The sequence below is a fragment of the Lathamus discolor genome, unplaced genomic scaffold (assembly GCF_037157495.1).
Source record: "Lathamus discolor isolate bLatDis1 unplaced genomic scaffold, bLatDis1.hap1 Scaffold_343, whole genome shotgun sequence".
Lineage (NCBI taxonomy): Eukaryota > Metazoa > Chordata > Aves > Psittaciformes > Psittacidae > Lathamus > Lathamus discolor.
In genome coordinates this window covers 6,475-28,256 of record NW_027069372.1, presented here as the reverse complement: position 1 = coordinate 28,256, position 21,782 = coordinate 6,475, and the positions used below count along the sequence as shown (strand labels likewise).

The following is a 21,782-nucleotide window of genomic DNA, read 5'->3' as shown; positions in this document are numbered from 1 at the left end:
TTATAGGGGTGTCCATATGGGGGGGCCCCATTATGGGGTGTCCCTATGGGGTTCCCCATTATAGGGGATCCCTATGGGGGTATCCCCATTATGGGGGTGTCCCTATGGGGGGGTCCCCATTATGGGGGTGTCCCTATGGTGGTGTCCCCCATTACAGGGGCGTCCCTATGGGGGGGTCCCCATTATACAGGTGTCCCTATGGGGGTATCCCCATTACAGGAGGGTCCCTATGATGATGTCCCTATGGGGGTATCCCCATTACAGGGGGTCCCTATGGGGGTATCCCCATTACAGGGGGGGGTCCCTATGATGATGTCCCTATGGGGGGGTCCCCATTACAGGGGGGTCCCTATGGGGGGGGTCCCGGTTATGGGGGGTCCCTGCGGGTGCCCCCCCCGCTCACGTTGCTGGTGGCACAGAACTGCCTCTGCCCGTCCTTGATCTCGGGGGTGAATTTCTGCAGCAGCGCCTTCTGCACACGCCAGATCGGGGGGGGCTCCGGCCCGTCTGCAGCGCCAGCTGGGGGGGGGCATTAGGACCCATTGGGACCCATTGGGACCCATAGAGACCCATAGAGACCCATAGAGACCCATAAAGACCATAGAGCCCATAGAGCCCCCATAGAGTCCATAGATACCCCATAGAAACCCACAGAGACCCCATAGAAACCCATAGAGACCCCATAAACACCCCACAGAGACCCACGGAGACCCCAGAGACCCATAGATATCCCATAGCACCCTACAGACACTCCGTAGCCTCCCAGTCATCCCGCCCCTTTCCCAGTCCCTCTCCCATTGCCTCCCACTCCATCCCATTGCCTCCCAGTCATTCCCACTCCATCCCAGCCCCTCTCCCAGTCCATCCCAGTCATGCCCAGTCCATCCCAGCCCCTATCCCAGTACATCCCAGCCCCTTTCCCAATCATTCCCAGTCCATTCCAGACCCTCTCCCAGTTCTTCCAGTCCATCCCAGTCATTCCCAGTCCATCCCAGCCCCTTTCCCAGTCATTCCAGTCATGCCCAGTCCATCCCAGCCCCTCTCCCAGTCCATCCCAGTCATTCCCAGTCCATCCCAGCCCCTTTCCCAGTCATTCCCAGTCATGCCCAGTCCATCCCAGCCCCTCTCCCAGTCCATCCCAGTCATTCCTAGTCCATCCCAGTCCCTTTCCCAATCATTCCCAGTCCATCCCAGCCCCTTTCCCAGCCCATCCCAGTCATTCCCAGTCCATCCCAGTCATTCCCAGTCCATCCCAGCCCTCTCCAAGTCCATCCCAGCCCCTTTCCCAGTCATTCCCAGTCCATCCAGCCCCTCTCCAGTCCATCCCAGTCATTCCCAGTCCATCCCAGCCCCTCTCCAAGTCCATCCCAGCCCCTTTCCCAGTCATTCCCAGTCCATCCCAGCCCCTCTCCCAGTCCATCCCAGTCATTCCCAGTCCATCCCAGTCATTCCCAGTCCATCCCAGCCCCTCTCCTAGTCCATCCCAGCCCCTTTCCCAGTCATTCCCAGTCCATCCCAGCCCCTTTCCCAGTCATTCCCCAGTCCATCCCAGTCATTCCCAGTCCATCCCAGCCCCTCTCCTAGTCCATCCCAGCCCCTTTCCCAGTCATTCCCAGTCCATCCCAGCCCCTTTCCCAGTCATTCCCAGTCCATCCCAGCCCCTCTCCCAGTCCATCCCAGTCATTCCCAGTCCATCCCAGCCCCTCTCCCAGCCCATCCCAGTCATTCCCAGTCCATCCCAGCCCCTGTCACAGTCCATCCCAGTCATTCCCAGTCCATCCCAGCCCCTCTCCCAGTCCATCCCAGTCCATCCCAGCCCCTCTCCAGTCACTCCCAGCCATTCCAGTCCATCCCAGTCCATCCAGCCCCTCTCCCAGCCCCTTTCCCAGTCCATCCCAGCCCCTCTCCCAGTCCGTCCCAGCTCCTTTCCCAGTCCATCCCAGCTCCTTTCCAGTCCATCCCAGTCCTTCCCAGTCCATCCCAGCCCCTCTCCCAGTCCATCCCAGTCCATCCCGGTTTAACCCGGCTCAAACCGGCGCCGCACCCGGAGCGCGGGCACGTCCTCCACGCGCACCAACGAACTCATCCCGCTCCCGGTAGATCCCTTCCCCGCCGCTCCCGGCCTCCTCCTCGTCCGTGTCCCCGCCACACGGCGGCCGCATCCTGCTTCTGCGCCAAGTGCAGCGCCCGCGGGTCCTGAGCCGCCTCCGGGGAGCCCCCCCCGCCCCCCCCCACTACCGGGGCCGGGGCCGGGGCTGGGACCGGGGACACGGCCCCCCCCCCCACCGCCCCCCCCCCACCGCCGGCGATGCCGGGGTCGCGGTGCTGGGGGGCACGGGGGGGCTCAGAGGGGCGAGGGTGGCGCTGGGCTGGGGGGGCTCTGGAGCTGGGGGGGTCGGGGGGGGCTCTGATGGGGGGGGGGAGGTCTGGGGGGGGGGGGGGGGGAGAGAGAGAGAGAGAGAGAGAGAAAGTGGGGGTTAGGGGGGAGATGGGCACAGGGGGGCCCATTGATCCCTAGGGCTCCCATTGATCCCTAGGGCTCCCATTGATCCCTGTGGCTCCCATTGATCCCTAGGGCTCCCATTGATCCCTATGGCTCCCATTGATCCCTAGGGCTCCTATTGATTCCTGTGGCTCCCATTGATCCCCATAGATCCCATTGATCCCTCTGGCTCCCATTGATCCCTGTGTATCCCTCTGGCTCCCATTGATCCCTACTGCTCCCAGTGGGTCCCTATGGCTCCCATTGGTCCCTGTGGCTCCACTGATCCCTCTGGCTCCCATTGATCCCTGTGGCTCCCATTGATTCCTGTGGCTACCATTGATTCCTGTGTACCCCTATGGCTCCCATTGATCCCTGTGGCTCCCATTGATCCCTACTGTTCCAATGGGTCCCTATGGCTCCCATTGATTCCTGCGGTTCCCACTGATCCCTGTGACTCCCATTGATTCCTATGGCTCCCATTGATCCTGTGGCTCTCATTGATCCCTACTGCTCCAATGGGTCCCTACGGCTCCCATTGATTCCTGTGGCTCCATGGGTCCCTATGGCTCCCATGGGTCCCTATGGCTCCCATTGTCCCTATGGCTCCCATGGGTCCCTATGGCTCCCACTGATCCCTATGGCTCCCATGGATCCCTGTGTACCCCTATGGTTTCCATTGATCTCTATGGCTTCCATTGATCCCTATGGCTGCCATTAACCCCTATGGCTCCCATTGACCCCTATGGCTCCCATTGATCCCTATAGCTCCCATGGATCCCCTATAGCTCCCATGGATCCCTGTGTACCCCTATGGTTTCCATTGATCTCTATGGCTCCCATTGCTCCCTATGGCTCCCAATGGGTCCCTATGGCTCCCATTGACCCCTATAGCTCCCATTGCTCCCTATGGCTCCCATTGACCCCTATAGCTCCCATTGCTCCCTATGGCTCCCATTGACCCCTATAGCTCCCATTGCTCCCTATGGCTCCCACTGATCTCTATAACTCCCATTGATCCCTATGGCTCACAGTGGGTCCCTACAGCTCCACTAATCTCTATGCCTCCCATTGACCCCTATGGCTCCCATTGACCCCTATGGCTCACAATGGGTCCCTACGGCTCCCACTGACCTCTATAATTCCCATTGCTCCCTATGGCTCCCAGTGACCTCTATAATTCCCATTGCTCCCTATGGCTCCCAGTGACCTCTATAATTCCCATTGCTCCCTATAACTCCCATTGCTCCCTATGGCTCCCAATGGGTCCCTACGGCTCCCACTGACCTCCATAACTCCCATTGCTCCCTATGGCTCCCATCGCCCCCATCCCCTCCCATCGCCGACCTTGGTGCCGCGGCGACGCCGGCTCCACGTCGCCGGCTCGGCCGGCTCCGGCTCCATGCGGTCGCTGGGATCGTAGAGGGCCGAGATGGCCGAGGAGATGCTCTTCTGCAGGTCCTGGTTCTTGCTCACCGAATCCTCCTCATCCGAGGAGAAGGACGGGAGCGTCTCCAGGTTCCTCTTGAGCTCCTCATCCAACCTCTTACAAGGGCTGGGACACGCCATGACCAAGCCATCCCCTTCCGGCCCTTCCAAGCTTCCAGCCAGGATAGGACCTCCCATTGGGAAGGGATTGGTGGTGCTGGTGGTGCTGGTGGTGGTGGTGGTGGGACCGGCGCCGCGGTGGCTCTTGGTGGGGCTGGCGGCGCTGGGAGGTCCCGCTTGGCGTTTGCCGGCTTTCAGGAAGTCCAGGAAGGAAGCCATGAATCCCGACTTCATCTCCGGCTGCTTCTCCTCCACTTCCTTGATCTTCTGCTTGATGCGCTCCCCGCGTCTGGGATGCGTCCAAGGGAACCGCTTCCGATCCAGGAGTGGGAATGCCGGGAATGCCGAGGGATCCTTCCGGTGGCAACGGCGTTTCCGAGCCCTTGGGCATGGCCAGTTTGAGCTGGGGGGGGGGAAGAGAGAAGGGGGCACACGTGGGGATGCAGGGATACAGGGAGCCCCCGCGGGTACCCCCAGTGCCCCCACAGCCCACAATGGGCTCACCTTGATGGGCTCCGACCCATCCCCATCAATGGGGCTCTATGGAGGTCATTGGGTGCAGCAGACCACAAGGAAGCCCAAAACAAGGCCAAACACCCCTATATCCATCAATGTTCACCCAATATCCCCATCCAGAACCCCAAAATCCTCACCTTGACAGGCTCCGACCCATCCCCATCAATAGGGCTCTATGGAGGTCATTGAGTACCACAGACCACAAGGAACCCCAAAACAACGCCAAACACCCCCATATCCATCAATGTTCACCCCAATATCCCATCCAGAACCCCAAAATCCTCACCTTGACGGGCTCCGACCCATCCCCATCAATGGGGCTCTATGGAGGTCATTGAGTACCACAGACCACAAGGAAGCCCAAAACAAGGCCAAACACCCCCATATCCATCAATGTTCACCCCAATATCCCCATCCAGAACCCCAAAATCCTCACCTTGATGGGCTCCAACCCATCCCCACCTCCATCAGTGGGGCTCTTTGGAGGTCAATGGGGTGCAGCAGACCACAAGGACCCCAAAACAAGGCCAAACACCCTATATCCATCAATGTTCACCCCAATATCCCCATCCAGAACCCCAAATCCTCACCTTGATGGGCTCCAACCCATCCCCATCAATAGGGCTCTATGGAGGTCATTGAGTACCACAGACCACAAGGAACCCCAAAACAACGCCAAACACCCCCCATATCCATCAACGTTCACTCCAATATCCTCATCCAGAAGCCCAAATCCTTACCTTGATGGGCTCCAACCCATCACCATCTCCATCAACAGCACCTTTTGGACATCATTGGGTACCACAGACCACAAGGAACCCCTCAACCAGCCCAAATCCCCCCCATATCCATCATGTTCACCTCTAAAGACCCAATATCCTCACCTAGCACCCCAAATCCCATCAAGTCCTTACCTTGATGCTCTCCAACCCATCACCACCTCCATCAATGGGGCCTTTTAGACACCATTGGGTACCACAAACCACAGGGAACCCCAAAACAAGCCCAAAACACCCCCATATCCATCAGTGTTCACCCCAATATCATCACCTTGATGGGCTCCAACCCATCGCCACCTGCATCTATGGGTCTCCTTGGAGGGTCAATGGGTGCAACAGACCAGGAAGAACCCCAAAACAAGCCCAAACACCCCAATATCCCCTTCCAGAACCCCAAAATCCTCACCTTGATGGGCTCCAACCCATCACCACCTCCATCAGTGGGGCCTTTTCGACATCAGTGGGTACCACAGACCATGAGGAACCCCTCAACCAGCCCAAACATCCCCTTATCCATCAACGTTCACCCCAATATCCCCATCCATCACCCCAATATCCCCACCTTGATGGGCTCCAACCCATCCCCACCTCCATCAATGGGGCCTTTTCGACATCATTGGGTACCACAGACCAGGAAGAACCCCAAAACAAGCCCAAACACCCCCATATCCATCAACGTTCACCCCGATAATCCCCACCTTGATGCTCTCCAACCAATCACCACCTCCATCAATGGGGCCTTTTCGACATCATTGGGTACCACAGACCAGGAAGAACCCCAAAACAAGCCCAAACACCCCATATCCATCAACATTCACCCCAATATCCCCATCCATCACCCCAATATCCCCACCTTGATGCTCTCCAACCCATCCCCACCTGCATCTATGGGGGCTCCTTGGAGGTCAATGGGTGCAACAGACCAGGAAGAACCCCAAAACAAGCCCAAACACCCCCATATCCATCAACGTTCACCCCAATATCCCCATCCATCACCCCAATATCCCCACCTTGATGGGCTCCAACCCATCACCACCTCCATCAATGGGGCCTTTTGACATCAGTGGGTACCACAGACCATGAGGAACCCCAAAACAAGCCAAACACCACCCATATCCATCAACGTTCACCCCAATATCCCCATCCATCACCCCAATATCCCCACCTTGATGCTCTCCAACCCATCCCCACCTCCATCAACGGCCCCTATTGGACACCCTTGGGGTACCACAGCCCACAAGGCCCCCTCCCACCATTGTGTGTGTCGTCCCCCCCCCCGTTATCCCCTCACCTTGAGCGGCTTCAGCGCTTCCATCCCATTCCCATCTCCTGCCTCTTCCCCCCCCTTCCTGCCCCGGCCCCTTCCTCGCCCCCGGGGCCCTTTTGGCTGCATCCGGCTGGGGCAGGAGGAGCCCATGGGACAACGGCGACGGGGGGGGCGGGGGGGGGCCTCCGGTAAGGGTCTAATCCGGGGCGTCCACGTGGCCGGGGGGGGCCTTCACGTTTCGGCTTGGTGGGTTTGCGCCCTCGCTTCTTGGGGGCCGTGGCGTGGGGGGCACCGGCTTGGGGGGGGGGGGGGAAAGCCAAAGGGTCCCCGCTATGGATGGGGCTGAGGGGGGGGGGGGTCGGGCCTCGGCAACTGAGATGAGGTCGGGAAGGAGATCGGGGAGGCGGCGCTGTTGAGGCGGATGTCGGCGGGGACGTCGGCTTTATCCTCGTCGTCCTGGAATTCGTATTCCTGGGCGTAGGTTTTCTTGGGAGCGGGGAAGGGCTCCCGCTTGCGCAAGAGGTGGAAAGAGGACGTTTTGAGGAGTTTTTTGGGTTTGGAAGAGCAAAAAAGAGGAGTGGGCAACGACGGTTTGGTGCTTTCGGTGCCTTGGATCAAACCCAAGGGCTCCGCGTTGACCGTCGACGGCAGCTCGTGCTTGGGATGCTCCAAAGCCAAGGAAGCGGCATCGCCCGGAGCCCCTTGAGAAGGGCAGAAGGAAGGGTAAGGTTGGCCGATGTCGTAGGGAGGGGGTTTCAAGCCTTCGCCACGCGGCTCCAACCCCCCCGTGCCTTCCTCTTCCTCCTCTTCCTCCGTTCCCTTTGGGAAGTCCTCCGGAGCCGGCCCGAACATGTCCTCCATGCCGGGGAAGAAGCCGCGGTCCTCATCCTGCAGGAGAGCATCCGGGAAGCAGATGGAAGTCAATGGGACGAAGCGGTTTTTCCCCCCCGCCGGGCTCCCCCCTTCGGCAAACTGGTCCTTGGCTTCCAACGGTGCCGTTGCTACCGATGGGGCCCCCCCATCCGGGTCCAAGAGGTGCCCCGGAGGCCCTTGGACGGCTCCGGCTTGACCTAAATGAGGTTCCAATCCCAACGGCGGCTCCAAGAAGTCTTGGATCTCTTGAGGAGCCGGCAACACTTCCATCGGCTCCGGTGGCAACGGTGCCGGCGGCTCCAAGCCTTGACCGCGCACGTGGGCCTGATGCAGGTGATGGGCGTCCAAAAGCATCTGTGGGGATGGGGCAGGCGGTGGTGCCGGGGGTGCCGGGGGTGCCGGTGGCGGTGGCATCCGTTGCTGCTCCAAGAGGTGGACGTCGAGCTGGGGCCGGGCCTTGGCGCGGGGATGGAGCTGGCTCTGGGTATGGGTGAGGACCGAGGGTAACAGAGCCGCTGCCCCCCCCCGTGACCGGTCCCACTTGGACCGGTCCTAGCTCCGGAGCTGGGTCCAGGAGGAGTCCATGCGGTTCCATGGGGGGGGGTTCGGCCACCAAGCGCCCGTGTTCGGGGGTCTTGGCTAAGTAGCCGTGGGGCTGCCCCATCTCCTTGCCGCCGGGCTTCTTGAGCTCTTGGCCATAGGAGTCCAGAGCGGGCGCTTGGTGGCCATAATGAACCACGGAAGTGGCCGCTAAACCCTCGTTGGTGCTGCCGGCGCTCCGGTAATCCTTGCCGCGCTCCGGTTTCTTCTTCTCCTTCAACAGCGCCAATTCCAACGGCGCTTCCAGGTTGGAATTGGGCCGGATCACGCTTTGGAGCTGGTACCGCTCCTCCGCCTTGCCCAAGCTGCCATAACCCCCCCCGGCCATGCTCTTGGCCCCGGCGCCGCGCTCCTCGCATCCCCCCCCCTACTATGGGCTCCCCCCGCGATGGAGGGGGGGGACTGGGGGCTTGCAGGAGATGCTGGATCAAGAAGTCCTCGTCCTCGCTCCGATCGGGACCCAGCAGCTCCGCATCCCCTTTCCCGGCTTTCCCAAAAGCCGGAGCCCGCTCCAACGCCGCCGCCGTCGGCGTTCCCGGTGTCGGCGTCGTCGTTGCACCTCCGCCGCCTCCTCCTCCTCCTCCTCCTCCTCCTCCTCCTCCTCCTCCTCCGTATCCCGGTGCCATAAAGGATGGAGAGAGCACGGAGCCCAGGTACTTCTGGGATTGCCCCGGTGAGCTCCGCGGTGCCGGCGGCGACTGCAAGGGCCGGATGCTGGGAGCGGGGCTATAGGGAAGCGGCGCCGGCACAGCCGGGGAATGCCCGGTGCTATAGGATAAGGAGCCCACTTCCGCCTGCACTCCATAGGGAAGCGCTTGGAGCTGCTCCGGGGAAAAGGCCTGGCCTTGCCCAACGCATGGGGGGGCCCCGCTTTGCCCCCCGGCGCTTGGCGGGGGGTACCCGGTGCCTTTGCCCCCCAAGTCGCCGCCGCCTTGGGCGCTGCTGAAGCCGGAGCTGGGTTGCGGCGGCGGGGCGGCGTTGGCCCCATAACCCCCCCCCGGCCCCATAGCCAAGGGGGAATAGGCCGGGGAATGGCTGGAGATGACGGAGCTGGCTTTGGGGGTGCTGGTGCTGAAGCTGCTTTGGCACTTGGGGGTGGCGGTGGAGCGCGGCGTTTGCCGCGACGCCGAGTAGCTCTTGGATTTGGTGCCGGCGCCGTTGCTCCCGGTGCCGTTCCCGGTGCCGTTCCCGCTGGAATACGCCGGCGATTGGATAATGGGCCGGTAGCTTTGTGCCGGTTCGGCTCGCGGCGCCGCGCCACCGCCGCTGCCGCCGCCGCCTTTGGCTGCCTGTTGGGAGGTTTCGGTGCTGGCGGGGCTTTGCTCGCCTAAGGGGCTGCAGGATAAGGCCCCGCCGCGGTGCGGGGGCATCTGTTGGTAGCTCCCCCCGCAGCTCAGGTAATGCTGGAGGCCGTGCGGTTGGGCAGCGCCGGGGCGCTGGTAGTGCTTGATGACGCTGTCCTGCCGCGGCACGGCGCGCTCACCGGGCCCGGCGCCGCCGAACACCGAGGCGTTGTAAAGCTGCGCCGGTTGCTCGGCCAGCGGCGCCGAGAGGAGGTTGAACTGGGAGGCGCCGGCAGCGCCGCGGTAAGCGGGGCTCTGCGCCGGTAACGCCGAACCCAGCACCGCGGTGCCCAAGCGCTCGAAACCCAGCGCCGGCGGCGGCCGGCGGCGGCGGTGGCGGCGGCGGCTGGTGGCGGCGGCGGCGGCACCGGGGCTTGAGCGGGTTTGATGTGGAGCAAGGGGTCGTGGGGGGAAAGGAGCCCGTTGGAACCGGGGCTGAAGGGAGGCTCCGGGAGGCTGAGGGCAGAGCTCACCGGGAAGCTCCGCGCCGGGAATGGGGCCGGGTGCTGGTAAGCGCCGAGGGCGGAAGAAGCCGGGAAGGTGCCGGAGCCGGGAAGGGCGCCCGAGATGAAGAGCTCGGCCGGAGCGGGGGTGTGCATGGCTGGGGGGGGGGAATGGGGTTAGAGAGGAGGGGGGGGGGTAATGGAGGGGTAATGGGGGTATTGGGGTATATGGGGGGTAATGGGGGTATTGGGGGGTAGTGGGGGATATGGGGGGTAATGGGGATATGGGGGGTAATGGGGGGTAATGAGGGATATAGGGGGGATACTGGGGTATATGGGGGGCAATGGGGGTATTGGGGTATATGTGGGGTAATGGGGATATGGGGGGTAATGGGGGGGTAATAGGGGTAATGGGGGGATATTGGGTATACGGGGGGTAATGGGGGTATTGGGGTAAAGGGGGGTAATTGGTGGTAATGGGGGATATGGGGGGGATATTGGGGGATATGGCGGGGTAATGGGGGTAACGGGTAATGGGGGGTAATGGGGGATGTGGGGGGGATATTTGGTATATGGGTAGGTAATGGGGGTATTGGGGTATATGGGGGGTAAGGGGGGATATGGGGGGGATATTGGGGTATATGGGGGGTAATAGGGGTATTGGGGTATATGGGGGTAATGGGGATATTGGATGGGTAATGGGGAATATGGGGGGGTATTGGGGTATACGGGGGGTAATGGGGATATGGGGGGTAATGGGGATATGGGGGTAATGGGGGATATAGGGGGGATATTGGGGTATATGGGGGGGTAATGGGGATATTGGGGGGGTAATGGGGTATATGGGGGGTAATGGGGGGGGTATAGGGGGGATACTGGGGTGTATGGGTGGGTAATGTGGGAATGGGGGGTACTGGGGGATATGGGGGCATTGGGGGCTATGAGAGGGACATTGGGGTATATGAGGGGGGATACGGGAGGATGTGGGGGGGACCCTGGGGTAGATGTGACCCCCCCAGCACCCCCAGTCAGGGCAGGAAGGGACCCCCAGCCCCTGAGACCCCCCAGGCCAGGATCAGGCCCCCCCCCCCCCCCCCCCCCGTCAGGATAAGTCCATTCCCCCCCAGTCAGGATGAGCCCATTCTCCCCCCCCCCCAGGTCAGGATGAGCCCATTCTCCCCCCCCCCCAGGTCAGGATGAGCCCATTCCCCCCCCCCCAGGTCAGGATGAGTCCATTCCCCCCCCCCCAGGTCAGGATGAGTCCATTCCCCCCCCCCCAGGTCAGGATGAGCCCATTCCCCCCCCCCCCCCCAGGTCAGGATGAGTCCATTCCCCCCCCCCCCCCATCAGGATGAGTCCATTCCCCCCCAGTCAGGATGAATCCATTTCCCCCCCCCCCCCCCCCCCCCCATCAGGATGAGCCCATTCCCCCCCAGTCAGGATGAGTCCCCCCGCCCCCCGGTCAGGATCAGGCCCCCCCCCAATCAGGATGAGTCCACCCCCCCCCCATCAGGATGAGCCCATTCCCCCCCAATCAGGATGAGTCCACCCCCCCCCCCATCAGGATGAGCCCCCCCCGCCCCGGTCAGGATCAGGCCCCCCCCCGGTACCGGTCTGCCAGGAGGGGCTGCGGAACTGGGAGAGCAGCGAGGACGCGGCCGGGCCCGGCTGGGGCCGCGGCTCCAGCGCCGAGATCAGGTTCATGACGGAGGCGTCCGGAGCCGCGGCCCCGGCGTGGTGCAGCCCCGGCTCGAAGAGCCCCGGGAGGCCTGCGGGGGGGCAGAGACGGGGTTAGGGATGGGGATATGGGATGTAGGGAATAGGGGTATGGGGAATGTGTGGGGTGTGGGGTGTGGGATATGGGGTGTGGGGTATGTATGGGGTGTGGGGTATGGGTATGGGGTATGGGATATGGGGTGTGGGATATGGGGTGTGGGATATGGGGTGTGGAGTATGGGGTATGGGTATGGGGTATGTATGGGTGTGGGGTATGGGGAATGTGTGGGGTATGGGGTATAGGGTATGGGGTATGGGATATGGGGTATGAGATATGGGGTATGGGATACAGGATGTGGGGTATGGCATGTGGGGTATATGGGGTATGGGATATGGGGTACGGGTATGGGGTACGGGATATGGGGTATGGGGTATCGGATATAGGGAAGGGGGTATGAGGTATGGGGCATGGGACACATGAGATACGGGGTACGGGATATGGGGTATGGGGTACAGGATATGGGGTATGGGATATGGGGTATATGGGGGATGAGATATGGGGTATGGGGTATGGGATATGGGGTGTGGGGTATGGGATGTGGGGTATGGGATATGGAGTATATGGGGTATGGGATATGGGGTACGGGTATGGGGTACGGGGCATGGGACACATGAGATACGGGGTATGGGATATGGGGTATGGGATATGGGGTATGGGGTGTGGGGTCTGGGGTATGGGATATGGGGTATGGGATATGGGGTATATGGGGGATGAGATATGGGGTATGGGGTGTGGGGTATGGGATGTGGGGTATGGGATATGGAGTATATGGGGTATGGGATATGGGGTACGGGTATGGGGTACAGGATATGGGGTATGGGATATGGGGAAGGGGGTATGGGGCATGGGACACATGAGATACGGGGTACAGGATATGGGGTATGGGATACATGGGATATGAGGTACATGGGGTGTGCGGTATGAGACATGAAGCATATAAGATACGGGCTTTATAGGGTATCTGCTATATGGGATACGGGGTATATGGGATACAGGGCACACGATACTATATAGGGGATACCACGTACGTGACACGCGGTATATGGAATATGCAACACACGAGACATAGGGATACAGGATACAGGGTATGGGATACGAAGGATATGGGGTATGGGATATAGGGGATATGGGGCATTGGATATGGGGTATATGGAATAGGAGAGAGAGTGACAGCGGAATATGGGATATGGGGATGAGGGATACGGCTATGGGGCACGAGGTATATGGGATACGTGGCATAGGATACAAGGCGTATGGCATATAGGATACACAAAGTATATGGGATACACTGGATACAGGATATAGGATACACACAGTAAAGGATATAGGGAATAAGGAATATATGGGATACAAGACGTGGAATACAAAGTATATGGAATATGAGATACGTAACAGGGAATATATGGAATATGTGATACACAAGATACGGAAACCCCGTATATCCCATGTATAGTAGGCAATAAACGGGATACACGGGATATGGGATACAGCCTATATGGAATAGATGGTATCGGATAGGAAGGATACGCGGTATGGGGGATATGCGGTATCGGATAGGTAGGATATGGAATATGGGATACAGCAATACGGGAATATGGGGATGTGGATATGGCCATGGGGTATATGGGATATCAGGTGTGGGGGATGGGGTATGGGCTATGGAATACGGGATATCCGATATGGCATATGGTAACATACAGTATAGGGGATAGGGTACGCGGATAAGGAAAACAGGGATATTGATATGGATATGGGATATGGATACATACTGTATGACTTATAGGAACGTACAATACGGCACATGGGATACAGGGATACAGGGTATGGAAATATAGCACATGGCATAAGAGACACAGTGGGGATATGGGGATATACGATATGGGATAAGAGGACACAGAACATGGGACATAGGGATATGGAGACACAGAGCATGGGATATAGGGATATGGAGACACAGAGCATGGGATATAGGGGCAGGATAAGAGGACACAGAACATGGGACATAGGGATATGGGATATGGGGACACAGAGCATGGGATATAGGGATATGGAATACGGGCACATAGGGTGATGCAGCCCCAGCTCAGTAGCCCTGGGCCAGTGGGACACGGACAAGAGAGGATGCTATAGGGATATAGGGATATGAGGATGAAGGGATATGGGATACAGGAACATAAGAATATATGGGAATACGAGACAGCGGGATACGGAGCAATTGAAATAGTGGGATATGGAATTATGGGGACAGGGGGATGCAGAAACATAGGGATTTGGGACCGTTGCATATAGGGATGTAACATAAGGCTATGGGACATAGGGATACGGGACACTGGGATATGGGGATGCGATGGGAACACCGAGGGGCCATGGATATGGGGATGGGCATCAGAAGGGGCTGGGGGGGGGGTGTCCCATGGTGGGGGGGGGTCCATGGGGGGGGTCGGTACCTGTGGGGTGATGGTTGGGGCCGTAGCCCTGCAGCGGGTGGGGGGCTCCGTACGGCTGCCGGGGGAGCAGCTCCGGCTCCGCGTGCGGTGCCCGGGACCCCCCGTACACGAGGCTGGAGGGGGGGGGGGGGGGGGGAAACAGGGGCAGGGTTAGAGCTGGGGGGCACCCATTGCAATGGGAGCCCCCCATCCGCAGCAATGGGACCCCCCCATCCATAGCAATGGGACCCCCCCATCCATAGCAATGGAACCCTCCCACCCATAGCAATGGGATCCCACCCTCCATAGCAATGGGACCCCCCCCCCATTCATAGCAATGGGATCTCCCCATCCATAGCAATGGGACCTCCCCATCCACAGCAACGGGAGCTCCCAATCCATTGCAATGGGACCCCCCCATTCATAGCAATGGGACCCCCCCATCCATAGCAATGGGATCCCACCCTCCATAGCAATGGAACCCTCCCACCCATAGCAATGGGATCCCACCCTCCATAGCAATGGGACCCCCCCCCCATTCATAGCAATGGGATCTCCCCATCCATAGCAATGGGACCCCCCCCATCCGCAGCAACGGGAGCTCCCAATCCATTGCAATGGGACCCCCCCCATCCATAGCAATGGGACCCCCCCCATCCATAGCAATGGGATCCCACCCTCCATAGCAATGGGACCCCCCCATTCATAGCAATGGGATCTCCCCATCCATAGCAATGGGACCCCCCCATCTGCAGCAACGGGAGCTCCCCATCCATCGCAATGGAACCCCCCCATTCATAGCAATGGAACCCTCCCACCCATAGCAATGGGATCCCACCCTCCATAGCAATGGGACCCCCCCATTCATAGCAATGGAACCCCTCCCATCCATAGCAATAGGACCTCCCCATTCAAAGTAATGGGACCCCCCCATCCATTGCAATGGGACTCCCCCATTCATAGCAATGGGACCTCCCCATCCACAGCAATGTGACCCCCCCCATCCATTGCAATGGAACCCCCCATTCATAGCAATGGGACCTCCCCATCCATAGCAAAGGGACCCCCCCCCACCCGTAGCAATGGGACCCCCCCATCTGTAGCAATGGGAGCTCCCCATCCATAGCAATGGGACCCCCCTGTCCATAGCAATGGGAGCTCCCCGTCCATAGCAATGGGACCCCCCCATTCAAATAGGACCCCTCCATCCATTGCAATGGGACCCCCTCATCCATTGCAATGGAACCCCCTCATTCACAGCAATGGGACCCCCCCATCCATAGCAATGGAACCCCCCCCATTCAGAGTAATGGGACCCCCCCCATCCATAGCAATGAAACCCCCAATTCATAGCAATGGGACCCCCCACCCATAGCAATGGGACCCGCCACCCCAGCACCCAATCCTCTGCACCCACTGCACTGGGACCCCAGCACCCAACTCTCTACATCCATTACAATGGGACCCCAGCACCCAACCCGCCTGCACCCATTGCAGTGGGACCCTGGCACCCATTAAAGTGGGACACCAGCACCCATTCTACGGGACCTCAGCACCCAGTTAGGCCCCAGCACCCCTCTGCACCCATTGCAATGGGACCCCACCACCCATTAAAGTGGGACACCAGCACCCATTGCAATGGGACCCCACCACACATTAAAGTGGGACACCAGCACCCATTAAATTGGGACCGCAGCACCCCAATGGCACCCAACCCTCGCTGCAATGCACTCCCTGCACCCCAGCACCCAGTACATGGAGCACCCAGCACCCCACAGAGCAGCACCCAATGCAACCGGTACCCAGCAATCGGTACCCAGCACCCATCGCATTGAGACCCCAGTGCACGGGTACCCATCAGTCCAACACTGCAGCACCCCATAGACCAGCACCCATTGCAACTGGTACCCAGCACCCAATGTGCCCCGTACTACCACTGCATAGACCAGCACCCATTGCAACTGGTACCCAGCACCCAATGTGCCCCGTACCGCCACTGCATAGACCAGCACCCATTGCAACAGGTACCCAGCACCCAATGCAATCGGTATCGAGCACCCAATATAACCGGTCCCCAGCACCCAACGCAACTGGTCCCCAGAACCCAATGGAACCAGTCCCCAGCACTAAACGAAACCAGTCTCCTGCACCCAATGCACCCGGTCCCCAGCACCCAATGGACCCAGTCCCCAGAACCAAATGCACCCGGGCCCCAGCACCCAATGTAACCGGTCCCCAGCACCCAGCACCCAATGCACCCGGTCCCCAGCACCCAACACAACCGGTACCCAGCACCCAATGCAACTGGGACCCAGCGCCCAACACATTAAGATCCCGTTGTACCAGTACCCATCACTCCAATGCAGCAGCACCCCATAGTCCAGCACCCATTGCAACTGGCACCAAGCACCCCGGTCCCCAGCACCCAACGCACCCGGTCCCCAGCACCCAACGCACCCGGCCCCCAGCACCCAAGGTAACCGGTACAGAGCACCCAATGCACCCGGTCCCCAGCACCCAGCACCCAATGTAACCGGTACCCAGCAACCCCGTTCCCAGCACCCAACATAATCAGTCCCCAGCACCCAATGCACCTGGTCCCCAGCACCCAATGCAACTGGTGCCAAGCACCCAATGCACGCGGTCCCGAGTACCCAATGCACCCGGTCCCCAGCACCCAATGGAACCGGTCCCCAGCACCCATCGCACTGAGACCCCAGTGCACCAGTACCCATCACTCCAACACTGCAGCACCCCATAGACCAGCACCCATTGCTGCTGCTACCCAGCACCCCAGTCCCCAGCACCCATTGCAACTGGTCCCCAGCACCCAATGAAACCAGTATCCAGCACCCAACACAACTGGTACCCAGCACCCAGCACTCAATGCAACCGGTACCCAGCGCCCAAAACATTAAGATCCCGCTGTACCAGTACCCATGACTCCAACGCAGCAGCACCCCATAGACCAGCACCCATTGCAACCAGTCCTCAGCACCCAATGCAACCGGTCCCTAGCACCCAATGTAACTGGTACCCAGCACCCAATGCAACTGGTACCCAGCACCCAATGAAACCGGTCCCCAGCACCCATCGCATTGAGACCCCAGTGCACGGGTACCCATCACTCCAACACTGCAGCACCCCATAGACCAGCGCCCAATGTACCCTGTCCCCAGCACCCAACGGACCCGCTCCCCAGCACGCAATGGAACCGGTCCCCAGCACCCAATGTAACCGGTACCCAGCACCCAATGCAACTGGTACCCAGCACCCAATGCACCCGGTCCCCAGCACCCATTGCATTGAGACCCCAGTGCATCGGTACCCATCACTGCAACACTGCAGCACCCCATAGACCAGCACCCATTGCAAATGGTACCCAGCACCCAACGTAACGGGTCCCCAGCACCCAATGCAACAGGTCCCCAGCACCCTGGTCCCCAGCACCCAATGGAACCAGTTCCTAGCACCCAATGTAACTGGTCCCCAGCACCCAATGCAACTGGTACCCAACACCCATCGCATTGAGACCCCAGTGCACCAGTACCCATCACTCCAACACTGCAGCACTCCATAGACCAGCACCCATTGCTGCTGTTACCCAGCACCCAGCACCCAATGCACCCACTCCCCAGCACCCAACGCACCTGGTCCCCAGCACCCTGGTCCGCAGCACCCAATGCAACTGGTCCCTAGCACCCAATGTAACTGGTACCCAGCAGCCAATGCAACCGGTGCCCAGCACCCAATGGAACCGGCCCCCAGCACCCAATGCAACTGGTCCCTAGCACCCAATGTAACTGGTACCCAGCACCCAATGTAACTGGTCCCCAGCACCCATTGCAACTGGTACCCAGCACCCAATGTGCCCGTACCACCAATGCATAGACCAGCACCCATTGCTGCTGGTACCCAGCACCCAGCACCCAATGCACCCTGTCCCCAGCACCCAATGGAACCAGTCCCCAGCACCCAACGTAACCGGTCTCCAGCACCAATGTAACTGGTCCCCAGCACCCATCGCATTGAGACCCCAGTGTACCGGTACCCATCAATCCAACACTGCAGCACCCCATAGACCAGCACCCATTGCTGCTGGTACCCAGCACCCAGCACCCAATGCAACCGGTCCTCAGCACCCATTGCATTGAGACCCCAGTGCACCGGGTACCCATCACTCCAACACTGCAGCACCCCATAGACCAGCACCCATTGCTGCTGGTACCCAGCACCCAGCACCCAACGTAACCAGTCCCAGCACCCAATGCAACCAGTCCCTAGCACCCAATGTAACTGGTCCCAGCACCCAATGCACCCGGTCCCCAGCACCCATCGCATTGAGACCCCAGTGCACAGGCACCCATCACTCCAACAATGCAGCACCCCATAGACCAGCACCCATTGCTGCTGCTACCCAGCACCAGCACCCAATGCACCTGGTCCCCAGCACCCAATGCACCCGGTCCCCAGCACCCAATGCACCTGGTCCCCAGCACCCAATGCAACCGGTCCCCAGCACCCAATGCAACCGGTCCCCAGCACCCAATGCAGCCGGTCCCCAGCACCCAATGGAACCGGTCCCTAGCACCCAATGGAAACCGGTCCCTAGCACTCAATGCAACTGGTACCCACAGCACCCAATGCACCCGGTCCCCAGCACCCAATGCACCCGGTCCCCAGCACCCATCGCATTGAGACCCCAGTGCATGGGTACCCATCACTCCAACACTGCAGCACCCCATAGACCAGCACCCATTGCTGCTGGTACCCAGCACCCAGCACCCAATGCACCCGGTCCCCAGCACCCAATGCACCTGGTCCCCAGCACCCAATGGAACCGGTTCCCAGCACCCAATGCACCCGGTCCCCAGCACCCATCGCATTGAGACCCCAGTGCACAGGTACCCATCACTCCAACACTACAGCACCCCATAGACCAGCACCCATTGCTGGTGGTACCCAGCACCCAATGCACCCGGTCCCCAGCACCCAATGCGCCCTGTCCCCAGCACCCAATGGAACCGGTCCCCAGCACCCAATGCAACTGGTACCCAGCACCCAACGTAACCGGTCCCCAGCACCCGATGTATCTGGTCCCCAGCACCCATCGCATTGAGACCCCAGTGCACTGGTACCCATCACTCCAACACTGCAGCACCCCATAGACCAGCACCCATTGCTGCTGGCACCTAGCACCCAGCACCCAATGCACCCTGGTCCCCAGCACCCAATGCACCCGGTCCCCAGGACCCATCGCATTGAGACCCCAGTGCACCGGGTACCCATCACTCCAACACTGCAGCAGCCCCATAGACCAGCACCCATTGCTGCTGGTACCCAGCACCCAGCACCCAATGCAACCGGTACCCAGCACCCAATGCACCTGGTCCCCAGCACCCAATGCACCCGGTCCCTAGCACCCAATGGAACCGGTCCCCAGCACCCAATGTAACTGGTACCCAGCACCCAATGTAACTGGTACCCAGCACCCAATGCACCCTGTCCCCAGCACCCAATGGAACCGGTCCCTAGCACCCAATGCAACTGGTACCCAGCACCCAATGCACCCGGTCCCCAGCACCCAATGGAACCGGTCCCTAGCACCCAATGGAACCGGTCCCCAGCACCCAATGCACCCGGTCCCCAGCACCCAATGGAACCGGTCCCTAGCACCCAATGCACCTGGTCCCCAGCAGCCAATGGAACCAGTCCCTAGCACCCAATGTAACTGGTACCCAGCACCCAATGTAACTGGTACCCAGCGCCCAATGCAGCCGGTCCCCAGCACCCAACGGAACCGGTCCCCAGCACCCATTGCATTGAGACCCCAGTGCACGGGTACCCATCACTCCAACACTGCAGCACCCATAGACCAGCACCCATTGCAACTGGTACCCAGCACCCAGCACCCAATGCACCCGGTCTCCAGCACCCAATGCACCTGGTCCCCAGCACCCAATGGAACCGGTCCCTAGCACCCAATGTAACCGGTCCCCAGCACCCAATGCACCTGGTCCCCAGCACCCAATGCAACCCGGTCCCCAGCACCCAATGTAACCGGTCCCCAGCACCCAATGCACCCTGTCCCCAGCACCCAATGCACCCTGTCCCCAGCACCCAATGTAACTGGTCCCCAGCACCCAATGCACCCTGTCCCCAGCACCCAATGGAAACCGGTCCCTAGCACCCAATGGAACCGGTCTCTAGCACCCAATGTAACTGGTACCCAGCACCCAATGCAACTGGTACCCAGCACCCAATGCAACCGGTCCCCAGCACCAATGCACCCGGTCCCCAGCACCCAATGGAACCGGTCCCCAGCACCCAATGGAACCGGTCCCTAGCACCCAATGGAACCGGTCCCCAGCACCCAATGCACCCGGTCCCCAGCAGCCAATGGAACCAGTCCCTAGCACCCAATGTAACTGGTACCCAGCACCCAATGGAACCGGTCCCTAGCACCCAATGGAACCGGTCCCTAGCACTCAATGCACCCGGTCCCCAGCACCCAATGTATCTGGTCCCCAGCACCCATCGCATTGAGACCCCAGTGCACGGGTACCCATCACTCCAACACTGCAGCACCCCATAGACCAGCACCCATTGCTGCTGGTCCCAGCACCCAATGCACCCGGTCCCCGTCCCCCGCACCCCCCCCCCCATCCCCCCACGGGCCCTGCCCCCTGCCCCCTGCCCCCCCCCCCCCCCCGCCGCGGCCCCGCCCCCCTCACCTGGCCTTGGCCGAGCGCTCGTAGCTCCAACCGGGCCCGGCCCCCAGCGGGTCCCCGAACCCGGCCGCGGGGTAGTTCCTGTCCATGGGGGCGGCCCCGCTGCTACCGGTTGTACCGGGGGAGGGGGGGAGGGGGAGGGGAGGGGGGGGAAGGGGGCGTCGGTCCCGGTTGTACCGGTTGTACCGGACAGGCCGGGGGGGGAGGGGGGAAGGCGGCGGCGGGAGCGGCCGCGGGAGGGGGAGGGGGGGGGAAGGTAGCGCTCACGGGGCGGCCATGTTGGATGGGGCCGCGCGCCGCTTCCGCCCACAATGCACCGCGGCGGGGAGAGGGGGGGGGGGGGGGGGAGGGGGGGAAAGGGGCGGGGCCCGGAGGGGGCGGGGTGGGTTGGGGAGCGCGGGAGTGGGAGGAGCCAATGAGGTGGAGGGGAAAGGGGAGGGGGCGGGGGCCAAGGAGGGGGCGGGAGGGAGGGAGTGGGAGGAGCCAAGGGGGAGGGGGCGGGGGGAAAGGGGGCGGGGCCAATGAGGCGGAGGGGAGAGCGGCAGGGGGGCGGAGCTAAGGGGGGTGAAGGGGCGGGGCCGATCGGGGCGGTGGGCGGGGCTGAAGCCGGCTAAAGGGGCGGGGCTTTGTGGGCTGGGGCAGCCCCCTTTGGCAGTGGGGATACTGGGGTGGGCTGGGGTGTACTGGGAGGAACTGGGATGTACTGGAGGAACTGGGGTGTACTGGGAGGAACTGGGGTGTACTGGGACGAACTGGGATGTAGTGGGAGGAACTGGGGTGTACTGAGAGGAACTGGGATGTACTGAGAGGAACTGGGGTGTACTGGGACAAACTGGGATGTAGTGGGAGGAACTGGGGTGTACTGGGACGAACTGGAATGTAGTGGAGGAACTGGGGTCTACTGGGAGGAACTGGGGTGTACTGGGAGGAACTGGGGTGTACTGGACGAACTGGATGTACTGGGAGGAACTGGGGTGTACTGACAGGAACTGGGGTG

General features: G+C 60.8%; 1 protein-coding gene across 1 annotated transcript; it reads right to left on the bottom strand.

Moving 5' to 3' along the window:
• Positions 1-347: 347 nt before the first annotated feature.
• PRR12 (proline rich 12) lies at positions 348-20,969 on the bottom strand. Its single transcript, XM_065664628.1, is given in 18 exon segments — positions 348-501; positions 504-519; positions 2,045-2,074; positions 2,076-2,141; positions 2,143-2,328; positions 2,331-2,426; positions 3,830-4,312; positions 4,314-4,433; positions 6,617-6,712; positions 6,751-6,968; positions 6,971-7,003; positions 7,006-7,969; positions 7,971-8,432; positions 8,434-9,727; positions 9,775-10,009; positions 11,462-11,620; positions 14,076-14,188; positions 20,789-20,969. Coding segments are annotated over 18 exon segments (4,791 nt in total). The 5' UTR covers positions 20,875-20,969; the 3' UTR covers positions 348-367.
• Between the last annotated feature and the right edge of the window lie 813 nt (positions 20,970-21,782).